The 13,126-nt window shown below is 40.4% G+C and overlaps 1 protein-coding gene across 2 annotated transcripts in view; it reads right to left on the bottom strand.

Annotated features, from left to right (window-relative positions):
• Window positions 1-13,126, bottom strand: part of ERBB4 (erb-b2 receptor tyrosine kinase 4) — a 765,761-nt gene that overhangs the window by 191,876 nt on the left and 560,759 nt on the right. For both annotated transcript variants that reach the window (XM_075829649.1, XM_075829650.1), the window contains exon 12: window positions 341-540. In XM_075829649.1, coding sequence (XP_075685764.1) covers window positions 341-540 — 200 coding nt within the window. The remainder of the gene's footprint in view (window positions 1-340; window positions 541-13,126) is intronic.

Genomic DNA, 13,126 nt, shown 5'->3' with positions numbered 1-13,126 from the left:
TATTATGATCGCTCGTTCCCATACATTTCTATCATGTCGGCAGCACATCTCCCTGTTTACACAGGGTGATGTGCTGCCGATAACAATAATACAAAAATTTTGCATATTGCGTTTGCTCGTTCATCGGCTGACAGTTGCCCTGTATACACAGGGCAATGATCGGGTACGAGTGTTCATATGAACGTTCGTTTAGTGCCTCCAATCCTTAGCTTTGATTAAAGTAGTGGTTCCAGATTGAAGTAACATTATATGAGATTCTCTCAAAGCTAACATCTGATTTCTTGTCAGTGCATTGTGTCATTTCACAATCCCTATAGAGACCCAGTTGCAAAATACTCACTGCAGTTCTCCGCTTTCCTGTTGTCTCTAATGGTGGATTTCTGGCTGGATGTCCTGAAGAGCGATGTCCAGTTCATAGTATTGTAGTAGCAAAGATTGTGGTTATCAGTGATATAGACATTCCCAGCGCTGATTTCTTTGAGGGACTGGAGATTTAGGGTTGTGAGGCTCTGTTGCTTGAGGATCAGTAGTGAAATTCCACTTTGTGCAAAGAAAAATTGAGATTATAATACAATACCTTACATAATTATATTCTGCTGTAATGTATATTGGGCATTTAAAAGATCAGTTTACACGAAATTTATAACAAATTTTCTACCTAAGATTTATTTTTTAAAAATCTGATCAATACCCAGGTCTGAATTGGGAGATGACATGGTTCTGCTTTTTACCATGTTTTTTTTTTTTTTTTTTTACCATGGTGGGGTTGTCAGACACTAGCAACCAGTCTGTCTCAGATCTTCAGCTAAAAAAAATGACCATTTAAAATAAATGTTGTGTTTATACCAAAACCTCTACAAGCAAAACGCAATGAAAAGTCGGTGCATAACATCTAGTACATAGCTGACACTAAGGTCTACTTTACATCCTACAGAGAACTAGAGGGCTTATTCAATCATTTAAAATATGGAAAAAAATATGTATAATTTTTTTCAGAAATATCAATTAGTATCGTTTTTTTTCTTTTTCAAGGAAGCTCTCTACTGGTGCTGTTTTAGGCTATTACACAGAAACATTGCTGCATGGGTGAATATGTTGATACTATTGAAACCCAGAATTAAGATTCAAAAGAGATGTGCATCCACCTTGGATTTTGAATTCAGTGCTATTGGTTTTAATTTTTAATTCTTTCAATTCAATGATGTGATGGTTAGGCAGGCTAATGGAAGTGGAAAATGTACTTTTTCCTGATATATAGACCGACCAGCCATAACATTAAAACTGACAGGTGAAGTGGATAACATTGATTATCTCGTTACTATGGCAAGTGAAGAGTTAGTACTTGAAGTTGATGGGTTGGAAGCAGGAAAAATGAGTAAGTGTAAAGATCTGAGCGACTTTGACAAGGGCCAAATTGTGGTGGCCAGATGACTGGGTCAGAGCATCTTCAAAACAACAGATATGCAGTAGTTAGTACCTACTAAAAGTGGTCAAAGGAAGGACAACTGGTGAACCATGAGCGCTCAAAACTAATTGATGTGTGTGGGGAGCGAACGCTAACCCTTCTGGTCCAATCCCACAGAAGAGCTACTGTAAGAGCTTCCATTGTTCAAGAATGGTTTGAAGAATATAACAAGTTCCTGCTAAAAACAGAATTTTACTGGCTAGTGAGTTACACTGTAATCCACTCTGCTCATCTATCCTCTGCAGTTACTTATTATTAATACCTCATAAAACATAAAGTCAATAAGATCTGCACAGTAGATAAAATCATACAACCCAGTTTCAGATTTGGGTCCTGCTAATAGAAGCTAAACAATAGGGTCTTGTAGATGACATCCCAGATAAGCAATGACTATCTATGAACACCCATGCTGTATGTTACTCTTAGAAATATAAATAAAAAATGGGATGAACTCCTGGAGTGTGGTATGTTGTTATCAGGGTTTGGATAGAATCCCCAAATTTACTAGTAGTCTCAAAATACCCCAGCACATACCATAAGGAAAATAAGTTTTTTTACTGATCCAAAAATGTTAATTTTATTCATAAATTAGGTTCATGTAATGTTTCCATGTTGAAATATATATGAGCGACTATTTAGACCTTTCGGCCCATCCCAGGCCTTTGTCACCACCGATGTTAATATGATACATAAATTAACATCTTTATATAAATAAAAAAATTATATAAAATTACATAAAGGATAACATAGACATATTTACATCCAAAGGTTTTCATTATTTGTAGTACAAAATAGATACATTTGTGACATCGGGGGCTTCTGGAGGGAGGAGATCATCGAGGCTGAGGTAAGAATAAATACACGTGAGTGAGTTAAATATAAATCCGGGGCATGCATGAATAAAAAATTCGAACAATATTGGTAGTAGCTGGGTGTCCATATAGGTAAGATGCAGGGCAATATACAGGACAATACGTAACATGAATATAGACCCATAGAGCCTTAAGCCAAACAACAAATTCCAACAGCATACAATCTGTTGGAATCGCTATATAGATGACATATTCTGTATTTAGAGTGGTTCTGAACAGTATCTCGATAAATTCCTTTTGGATATCTACCAGGTTAGAAAAGGCAAAAAAGAAATTGAGACAGCACTACCAAATTTTCAAAGTGAAGATCCTTTTATTCCACGGTGCAACGTTTCAGCTCAATACGAGCCTTTCTCAAGCATGCGTATTGAGCTGAAACGTTGCACCGTGGAATAAAAGGATCTTCACTTTGAAAATTTGGTAGTGCTGTCTCAATTTCTTTTTTGCCTTGACTGAGGGGTCACTTTTGGACTGTGACCCAGGAGACGTGCACCCTTTTGAAAAATCTGTCCTGTGCTGCTGATCTATATCAACCAGGTTAGAAAGGTGCTACAATTTACACTATACTGTGATCACCACAGAATCTGTTTTCTCAACATTCTGATACTCAAAGACCACGAAGGGAACTTAACTACAAACCTATACTCTAAACCCACAGACAAGAATGGACTCCTACATAAAAGTAACCATCCGAGAAACACTAAACTATCTTTACCTAAGTCATAGTTCAAGAGGGTATCACAGATTGTAACAGATGACGATATCAAGAAAATTAGATTACAAGAAATGTCCAACAAATTTAGACAAAGAGGCTATGGAACATCACTACTCAAGACCAGGAGTTATCTAAGACCCTAATGGAAGAGACGCAAAGATACATCTGACCAGACAAGAACTGATTCAAGGAGACCTCCATTCGTACATACGTATCAGCCCATGATACCTAAACTACAGAATGTCATTCCAAAACACTGGCCAGCCTTACATACAGCATATCCCCACATAGAAGAATTTTCCCCTCCAGCCACGATGTGACAAAAAAGACTGCCCAATATCCGCGATCGCCTTATCAGGGCCAATGTAGGTAGTTTAGATAAAGTATCAAGACAAACATTCCTACAAACCAAACACAATCGCATCTTTCCACGCCTACACTGTTCTAGCTGTTCCAACATCATCAGGGATGAAACAATCCAACATCCTCAAAATAACAAAACTTCCCCAATTAAAGGGTTCTGTACGTGTGAGTCCAATTTTGTTGTTTATTTAGTCAAATGCCCATGTGGCTTAGTCTACGTAGGAGAGATGACTTAACATGTTAGAGATCGCATAGCTAGCCATTAATCCACTATTCGATGTAATAAAACTTGGCTACCACTACCTGACCACTTTCAAAAACCATGCTGCAATTTTTCACAATTCAGATTTCAGATAATTGAACAGGTCCCGAGACCAAGAAGAGGGGGTAATCATATCCGCCTGCTGAAAGAGACTCATACTGGATACACACACTACCGACCCTCACGCCAAAGGGGCGCAACAGGGTTTTAATTTACTCTCATAATAAATATCAATTCTATTACATTAATAGTTATACAATTTGTTATACCTTGTTTCATGCATGTATTAAAGAGACTCTGTCACCAGTTTAATACTTCCCTATCTCCTACCTAATCTAATAGGCGCAGTGTTGTAGATAACTACTGTGTTGTTGTTTTTTTAAAACGTTTATTAGTGACAAAGTTATGAGCATTTTAACATTTCTGCAATTTTTTTTGTAAAAGCCCAACTGGGCGACGGGAGAATGACGAGACAATGCCTCCAGCCGCCTCCTGGCTGGAGGCGATGTCTGGTGATTCTCCCGACACTCCGGTGAAGGAACTGCAGGAATAAGTGACGGCAAAGCGTGATCTCGCGAGATCACGCTGTGCTGTGACTAATGCTGGACATGAATGAAGAGAAGTGTATGATGCTGATTGGTCAGCAACATACACTTTTCTTTACAACGCCCACTTGGTTAAAGTAAAAAAAAACACCAAGTTGGGCTTATACAAAAATTTAGCATAAATGTTAAGATGCTCATAACTTTGTCACTAATAAACGTTTTTGTTTTTTTTTAAATAACACAGTAGTTATCTACACCACAGCCCCTATTAGATTAGGGAGGAGATAGGGAAGTGTGAAACTGGTGACAGAGCCTCTTTAACTACATTCTTTCATCTTTTCTAGACTCGCTAGAATTTGTGCATCCATGTTTGAACAGATACCGGAACCAAAAAAAGCGGCTTACTCCTTCATGTCTCCAATAGTCTTCACGGACCCATTCACTTTAGCTGGTGAATCGGGTCCGTGAAAAATGATCCAAGTCTCCGATCCGAGGAAAGATAGGACATGTTCTATCTTTCCTCGGATCACTGACGGGACTCGGCTGGCGCACACGGTCGTGTGCATGAGGCGTAATGGATCTCTCATCCTTATTTTCTCTTGGTTCTTCCTGTGCCTCTGGCAATCTCCAACAATTACATTCTTGGTCTACATTTAAATACCAATGATTCCCCTTTTCTCTTCTAACTCCCTTCCACCCCTCCACTTGTTCATTGTCACATAGGCCATTAGCACCAATCTCATACCTGTTCAGTGAGCCATACAATCCACATGCCCTTATTCATTCTACAGAGTTATACACATAGCCCCATGTTAAACTACATTTCCCATGAGCAACATAGACTACATCACGTCAGGAACGCCGTGACGTCGTTACGCATGGCTCCCGTGACGCAGACTCTCCAGCGTCTTAGGAGCATCACTGCTGGCATCATGACGTTTACGCTGACGTCTCCTAGGAAACAATGCACAGCGTCGGGGAGACAAGCCTTAAACCAGAAGAGAATGCAGCTGCATCTTTTTATCATCTCCCGCTATATATGCAGCGGATTTTTGACTCACATTCTCATTCCTGAGCATTTGGTAGACACCTATATTGACTACTGGCACCAACACTACACTCTTATAGGTAATCACTCCATATACCTTTATACTCTTATGCACTTTCCATACTGGTATTTTATGGTATGGTCTAGAGTAGTTGTTCCCCACCCCTCCACCTATAACTAGTATAAACTTTGATACCTTATTGCTTATGGCTCTATGGATCTATATACATGATGTGTGCAACCCATGTTACGTATTGTCCTGTATATTGCCTTGCATATTACCTATATGGATGTCACACCCAGCTACCACCAATATTGTTTGTATGTTTTATTCATGCAGGCCCAGGATTTATATTTACCTCCCTCATAGAGAGCGCTCACATTTATTTATTCTTACCTCAGCCCTCGATTATGTCCCCCGTCCAGAGGCCCCTAATGTCACAAATACTTCTATTTTGTACTACAAATAATGAAAACCCTTGGATGTCAATATGTCTATGTTATACTTGGTATAATTTTTCCTTTATTTTTATTTATGTACTGATGTTCATTTTTGTATCATATTCACAGCTACCGTGACAAAGGCCTGGGATGGGCCGAAATGTTCGAATAGTCGCTCATATACATTTCAAATGCCTTCCTACATGGAAACATTACATGAAACGAATGTATAAATAAAATAACAATTTTGATCAGCAAGAAAACTTATTTTTCTTATTGTCTGTGCTGGGGTATTTTGAGACTACTCTTTGGGCTAGTCCACACGTTTTCCTCAACGTATTTAGTTGTGGAAAACTTGCAGCATAATACAGTAGCAGAGGATTGGATGAGATTTCAAGAAATCTCATCCACACGCTATGTAAGTGATATGCGGAGATTCCGCTCACAAATTAACGTGCAGTTGTTTTTATAAGCCGCAGCATGTCAATTGATGTTTCATCCCATGTGACCGCCACTATAGTCAATGACAGCGGTCTCCTGGGATGAAGCGTCATCCCTGGAGGCCGGCCTGCAGGCCGCTAATTCTGCAGTTTTCCGCAGCAGGCATTCCGGGTGAACAACTGCACCACAATTTGGTGCGATTTTTTGCCCGGAATTGCCTGCGTCTACCAGGGCGGATACACTGTGCACCTTTACGTAGCACGTCCCATGTGAACTTAACCTTAGAGTTATTGCAGTCCCTTAGCATTTAAAACTGTGCTGGATGCAGATCTTTGTTGTAGCTAATAAAGCATCTCTAAATCAGATCACCCTCCCCACCCATTTTCCAGGCAACCCAGTAACAACAGACAGCCATAGTCTGCCATAACTCCTCTTTAACTAACCACTCTGTTATCATTAGTTTGGTCAAATTTGCTACAAATGTAATGATATGCAATAATAAGTATAGACAAATATAATTACATAAGAAATTTATATAATATATCCCTGAAAGAGAACTTTGAAGTTTACCAAACAGCTGAAAGGAATAAAAAGATTTGGGAAGGCTTGAGAAGAAAAAGAAAATGAATAGTAAATTTGGCCTAAAAATATTATAAAAGGGAAGTCTAAAATTTAAAAAACTTTCAAAAGGTCAAGGAAAATGATGAGAGTGTAATGGCCCCGAGACTTAAGACCGAGGAATTTATGAGATGTTTACTGTAAGTTAGTTTTCAGTTGACTCAGCAGAGCAATAACCTAACAGTAGAGGTTTTATAAGATTATTGGCGTTAAAAAAGGCGAATCTACTGCCACCTCTACAAGCTTAAAAAAGGAATGTAGGTCTGCAAGTTAAAAGATCTATCTGTGATCTGTTTTATTTAGAATACATCACTACGATGATACAGGTCTTAAAGTTTTACGTAAACACGAATCACACAGCAGAGTACTTATCAATAGTTGTAATTAAAGGGGTTGTCTTATGAGGTCAATCCCTATCCATGGGCCATATTAGGGTAAGTCTGGACAGCACAAGTGGCATTCCCACAAAAGGACCCAAAACTGAAGAGACGCTATGAAAAACAAGAGGAACCGACCCGAGAGTGGTAAGAACATAGGGGTCTGGTCTGGGACCTGAATTTTTTTGGAGGTCTGATCTGGTAAAAAATTTTAGGGGTCCGGTCTGTGGCATGAATTAATTTAGGGGTCTGGTATGGGGTCTGAAATAATTTAAGTGTATGGTTGGAGGTTTGAAATAATTTGTGGGTCTAGTCTGGGGTTATATTGGGCGTTGAATTAATTTAGGAGTTTGGTCAGGGGTCTGAATTAATTTAGGGTTATGGTCGGAGGTCTGAATTAATTTGTGGGTCTGGTTTGATGTCTGATTGGGGGTGTGAATTAACATAGGGGTCTGGTCTGGGGTCTGGATTAATTTTGGAATCTGGTCTGTTATCTACGTAGGTGAGATAAATGCCATGTGTGAGGAGGAGGCGGAGACTTCATCCAAGCATGCCCATTGCAGTAAGAGATCTAGGGGCCTGCAGGAGCCAGAAGCAGCAGATCGCACTGCAACCTAGTGAGTGACTGTGCTACGTAAAAGTGTAAGATTGCTGAGTAAGATTTTTTTTATTGTCCCCCTGCACACCTAGTGCCTCCTCTTTGGCATCTCACAGAGTCTCTGCCCACCTGTCTCCCCCTGCCCCTCCATAGAGCCTGGCAGCCATGTCATACATCACCTAGAGACAGACAGGCAGCCATGTCATACATCTCCTAGAGAGAGACAACCATGTCATATATTACCTAGAGACAGGCAGCCATGTCATACATCACCTACAGACAGGCAGCCATGTCATACATCACCTAGGGACAGGCAGCCATGTCATACATCATCTAGGGACAAGCAGTCATGTCATACATCACCTAGAGACAGACAGGAAGCCATGTCATACATCACCTAGAGAGAGACAGCCATGTCATATATTACCTAGAGACAGGCAGCCATGTCATACATAACCTAGAGACAGGCAGTCATGTCATACATCATCTAGGGACAGGCAGTCATGTCATACATCACCTAGAGAGATGCAGCCATGTCATACATCACCTAGAGACAGGCAGCCATGTCATATATTACCTAGAGACAGTCAGCCATGTCATACATCACCTAGAGACAGACAGCCATGTCATAAATCACCTAGAGAAAGTCAACCATGTAATAAATCACCTAGAGACAGGCAGCCATGTCATAAATCACCTAGGGACAGGCAGCCATGTCATAAATCACCTAGAGACAGGCAGCTATGTCATGTATCACCTAAAGACAGGCAGCCATGTCATACATCACCTAGAGACAGGCAGCCATGTGATGTATCACCTAGAGGCAGGCAACCATGTCATGTATCACCTAGAGACAGGCAGTCATGTCATACATCACCTAGAGACAGGCAGCCATGTAATAAATCCCCTAGAGACAGACAGCCATGTCATACGTCACCTAGAGACAGGCAACCATGTCATGTATCACCTGGAGACAGGCAGCCATGTCATGTATCATGTAGAGAAAGGCAGCCATGTCATATATCACCTAGAGACAGGCAGTCATGTCATACATCACCTAGAGACAGGCAGCCATGTGATGTATCACCTAGAGGCAGGCAACCATGTCATGTATCACCTAGAGACAGGCAGTCATGTCATACATCATCTAGAGACAGGAAGCCGTCTCATAAATCACCTAGAGACAGGCAGCCATGCCATGTGTAACCTAGAGGCAGGCAGTAATGTCATACATCACCTAGAGACAGGCAGCCATGTAATAAATCCCCTAGAGACAGACAGCCATGTCATACGTCACCTAGAGACAGGCAACCATGTCATGTATCACCTGGAGACAGGCAGCCATGTCATGTATCATGTAGAGAAAGGCAGCCATGTCATATATCACCTAGAGACAGGCAGTCATGTCATACATCACCTAGAGACAGGCAACCATGTCATGTATCACCTAGAGACAGTCAGTCATGTCATATATCACATAGAGACAGGCAGCCATGTCATACATCACCTAGAGACAGGCAGCTATGTCATGTATCACCTAAAGACAGGCAGCCATGTCATGTATCCTCTAGAGCCAGGCAGCCATGTCATGTATCACCTAGAGACTGGCAGCCATGTCATGTATCACCTAGAGACAGTCAGCTATGTCATAAATCACCTAGGGACAGGCAGCCATTCATACATAACCTAGAGACAGGCAGCCATGTTATACATCACCTAGAGACAGGCAGCCATGTCATACATCACCTAGAGACAGGCAGCCAAGTCATACATTACCTAGAGTCAGGCAGCCATTCATACATCACCTAGAGACAGGCAGCCATGTCATGTATCACCTAGAGTCAGCCAGCCATGTCATGCATCATCTAAAGACAGGAAGTCATGTCATACATCACCTAGAGACAAGCAGCCATGTCATACTTAACATAGAGACAGGCAGCCATATTATACATCACATGATTTTGTATGTGGGGGGGTTACGTAACTGATGCCATGTTTAGTCCTATTCAGTTAGCCAATGGATGCATTACACAGGACTGATCTATGTGCCATACTAGTCTCCTGTGCGCCATAGTATTCTACTGAGTGCAGATACACTGGTATAAGCAAGGTTTGTGAGCAGACTTTTAAATACATGTATATCAGGAAATTAGTTTTCCTATTCTCTAAATAAATAAATATAAAAAATATAAACGACAAGCCGTTTAATGAGCTGCAAATATAATGTTTGATGTGGGTCAGAAATAGCATCACTCCAGGTGACGTGGATGTGGTCTGCAGGTAATGTCACTGCTCACAGCACACTTACTGTATTCTTAAATTCTTTAGTCCTAGTTTTCAGATTTTTATAATGATTACAATTATAATTTTTTTTTGTGAATCCCTCCAGCTACTGTTTTATATATCTGTTTACATACAGGCATATGTAAGTCCCCATGTAGCTACTTCTAGCTCAAAAATAATGTGTGGTGCAGCTGTCATTAAAAAGAAGCGTCCAGCGAGTGTCTGGTACACTATCAATACTGCAGTTTATTTAATAAGGAAGGTCAATGCTCACAGCCTGGGTTCAGTTTAGATCTATTTGCTTCCTTCCATTACTCTGTAAAGCTGGAACTACTAAAGGAGACACCTGCTATTTCAGAGAGTGCTACCCCACGGGTGCTTTAAATAAAAAAATACTTCTGCCATCACCACTCCAGACAGGGGGTGGATTGTATAAGAGCGTCTTCCAGCTCGTTGGCTACTGAGGACGTGATGTTTTATAACTTCTCAGCCGAGACCATCATTAAATGTGCCCCCTGCCCTTCCTTCTCAGCTTTAGCCCTGCAGAGACAAATAATTATTTTCAGTGCTGGTATACAGCGTTTTGTAACCTCTGTGTGGGCTCCTGCTTTCTTCTCTCTGCCATGTGGGGAGCCAGAAACTCTGTTATAGTAATTGCAGCTGAAACTGTAAATTGCTGAGCTGGGTAAACTGTCATATTAAACTACTGGGGCTTTCCCATCATCTATAAATAAGTATATTTTATCTCCTAAAATATAAGAGACATGGTCAAAAGTCGTATTTTGCCCCCCAAATATTTTTGGAACTGTGATTATGCCGGGATAAAAATGTTTTACACTTGGGAATGTCCCACTAACAATAATTACTAGACTCACAGCTATTCCTCTACCAAATAACCCATTTCCGCTCATCTTTTCCATGCTACTAGCTACAACCGCTGCCTTTAAGGAGGGATCTTACTGTTATCTTCTTACAGCAGAGTGGTCACTCGTTCTTATTATTGGAAAGCTCTAGTCTCATCTTCTATTTTATCACGGCTCAGTGATGTTGACCAAAACAAAAGGAAGGAAAAGTAGACAAACAACTTTTTATAAAAAGCCACAATATATAGGTTTACCTGCGTGACTGGGGACAAATCAATATCTAGTCTAAAACTAAAAGCACAATTTGACTGGACTTTTGATCTCACAACCCTTTAAAAGGAATCTTTCAGCAGTTCTGAGGCCTCAAAACTGCTGACACAGCAATATAGGGGAGGGGGACATAGCTTTTGTCTCTGTCATGCAAGTTGCATGTCCGAGAAACCGATGTTTGATTACCCTGGTACGGCAGTCGCTTTCTGCTCTGGGTGACAGCTGTAGGGGCAACATGCAGTGCAAGAGAACTTGCAGATTAAGTGCCCACCTTAGTGGCACTTGCGATCGCAGAACTGGGTTAATCATAGTTTTCTTGATCATTCAAATTGCATTACTGTGACAAAACATATGTTTACAATGCCCTCTATATCGCTCTGTCCTCAGTTTTAAAGGGCTCAAAACTGCTGCCACATTCCCTTTAAGAGATTGTTATTATTTATCTCCAGGTATAAGAGGTTGTGTCCGCAATTTGATATGGAGAAGGGTTGGTGTGTCACCCAAAGTGGTCGAATCTCCCACTGGATCATTTTGAACAATCTTTTTTCAAATCAACGGTTACAATGTTTTGGGCGTAGGGGCCTCACATTTATAGGAATAATTAATAGTTTGTACTAGTGCACAACTTGTGGTGGTGTCCTCAGCATTTATGGGTACATTCAGTATATGTTGTATTTATTTATATATTCTTTTAGGTCTAGTATATACCATGTATCACTTCAGAGTTTGTTGTATTTGCTTATTTTGCTGTTTTGGGGCCATTGTCACATGTATATATGCCAAATGTGTGACTTTGTGATATGTTATTTATCACTTCTAAAATCTTTTTGGGTTTTAGGGTTCTCATTGGTAACTACATGACTTACCTCTCTGATGCTTTATTTTATGGGTGTTAGTGTGTGTATATATAGCTGGCTAGCATATATTCATGGGATCCTTATATATTTGTGTCCTTTCTTAAAAATGTAAAAACATAACCATTGGTGAAAATATTGTTTGGTGCTGTATTTGACAACTTACGACAGAAACGGACAACTTTATATTGGACTGCGATCCTCCACCTCTATAACCATATAGTTTTTTGCTATACAAAACAATTTCAGGTATTTTTCCACTTTGTAAGATTTTTTATCTATTACAGATTATACATCCACCTGCCAGTGTGGAGATGCTTTGCACCCCATGCGGGCTCCGTCACTCGGTGCCTAGATGGAGGAGTGATTGCCTCTCCATTCTGTGTGCATGCGCCGGGTTTGTTTGTCATGTCGGATGTGTGTGACCTTTTGCACAGGTTTTGGCCTTGGACTTTGTTGGGCGCCTGCGCGATGTGGCTACCGGCCCCCTCACATTCTGCGTATGCCAGGGTTTTCAGCACTATACCTTGCTATATACTTGTAAAAGTAGTGGAGTGATCTATGTGTCTAAATGCCCCTGCCCGAAATTGTATGTAGGGAAGACTATACAAGAACTTAGGAGAAGGATCTCCCGACACTTCAGTACCATTAATAATAAAGAGGACACACCTCTATCAAGCCATATTAGATCTCTTCATGATGGCGATATTCGATCATTGGAATTTTGGGGTGTTTCCCAAATTAAGATGGGCCCACGAGCTGGGAACCTTGATCGTAAACTCTTGCAAGAGGAAGCAAGGTGGATTTACCGTCCGGGCACACTTAGCCCGATAGGACTGAATGAAGGCTTTACGTTTGCTGCTTTTCTTTGATGATAAAAGAACTACTATACATTACTTAAAATTTATCTATTTGGGTTTATAGATTAATTTATATCGATTTGTCATTCTCTTTTTGGCTGTATCACAGCCAATGGGGGGTACTTTCCGATTGATAATTCTTTATGAATACAACATTACAATAACAGTTTACTCTATTACCGGAACCACTTTGTTTTATTTTATTTACTATCTAGACAGCTTTGCCGTTTTTTATTTTTATTTTTATTTTA

The sequence above is a fragment of the Rhinoderma darwinii genome, chromosome 6 (assembly GCF_050947455.1).
Source record: "Rhinoderma darwinii isolate aRhiDar2 chromosome 6, aRhiDar2.hap1, whole genome shotgun sequence".
Lineage (NCBI taxonomy): Eukaryota > Metazoa > Chordata > Amphibia > Anura > Rhinodermatidae > Rhinoderma > Rhinoderma darwinii.
The sequence above is the reverse complement of the archived record's forward strand: the minus strand, read 5'-3'. Positions and strand labels throughout refer to the sequence as shown.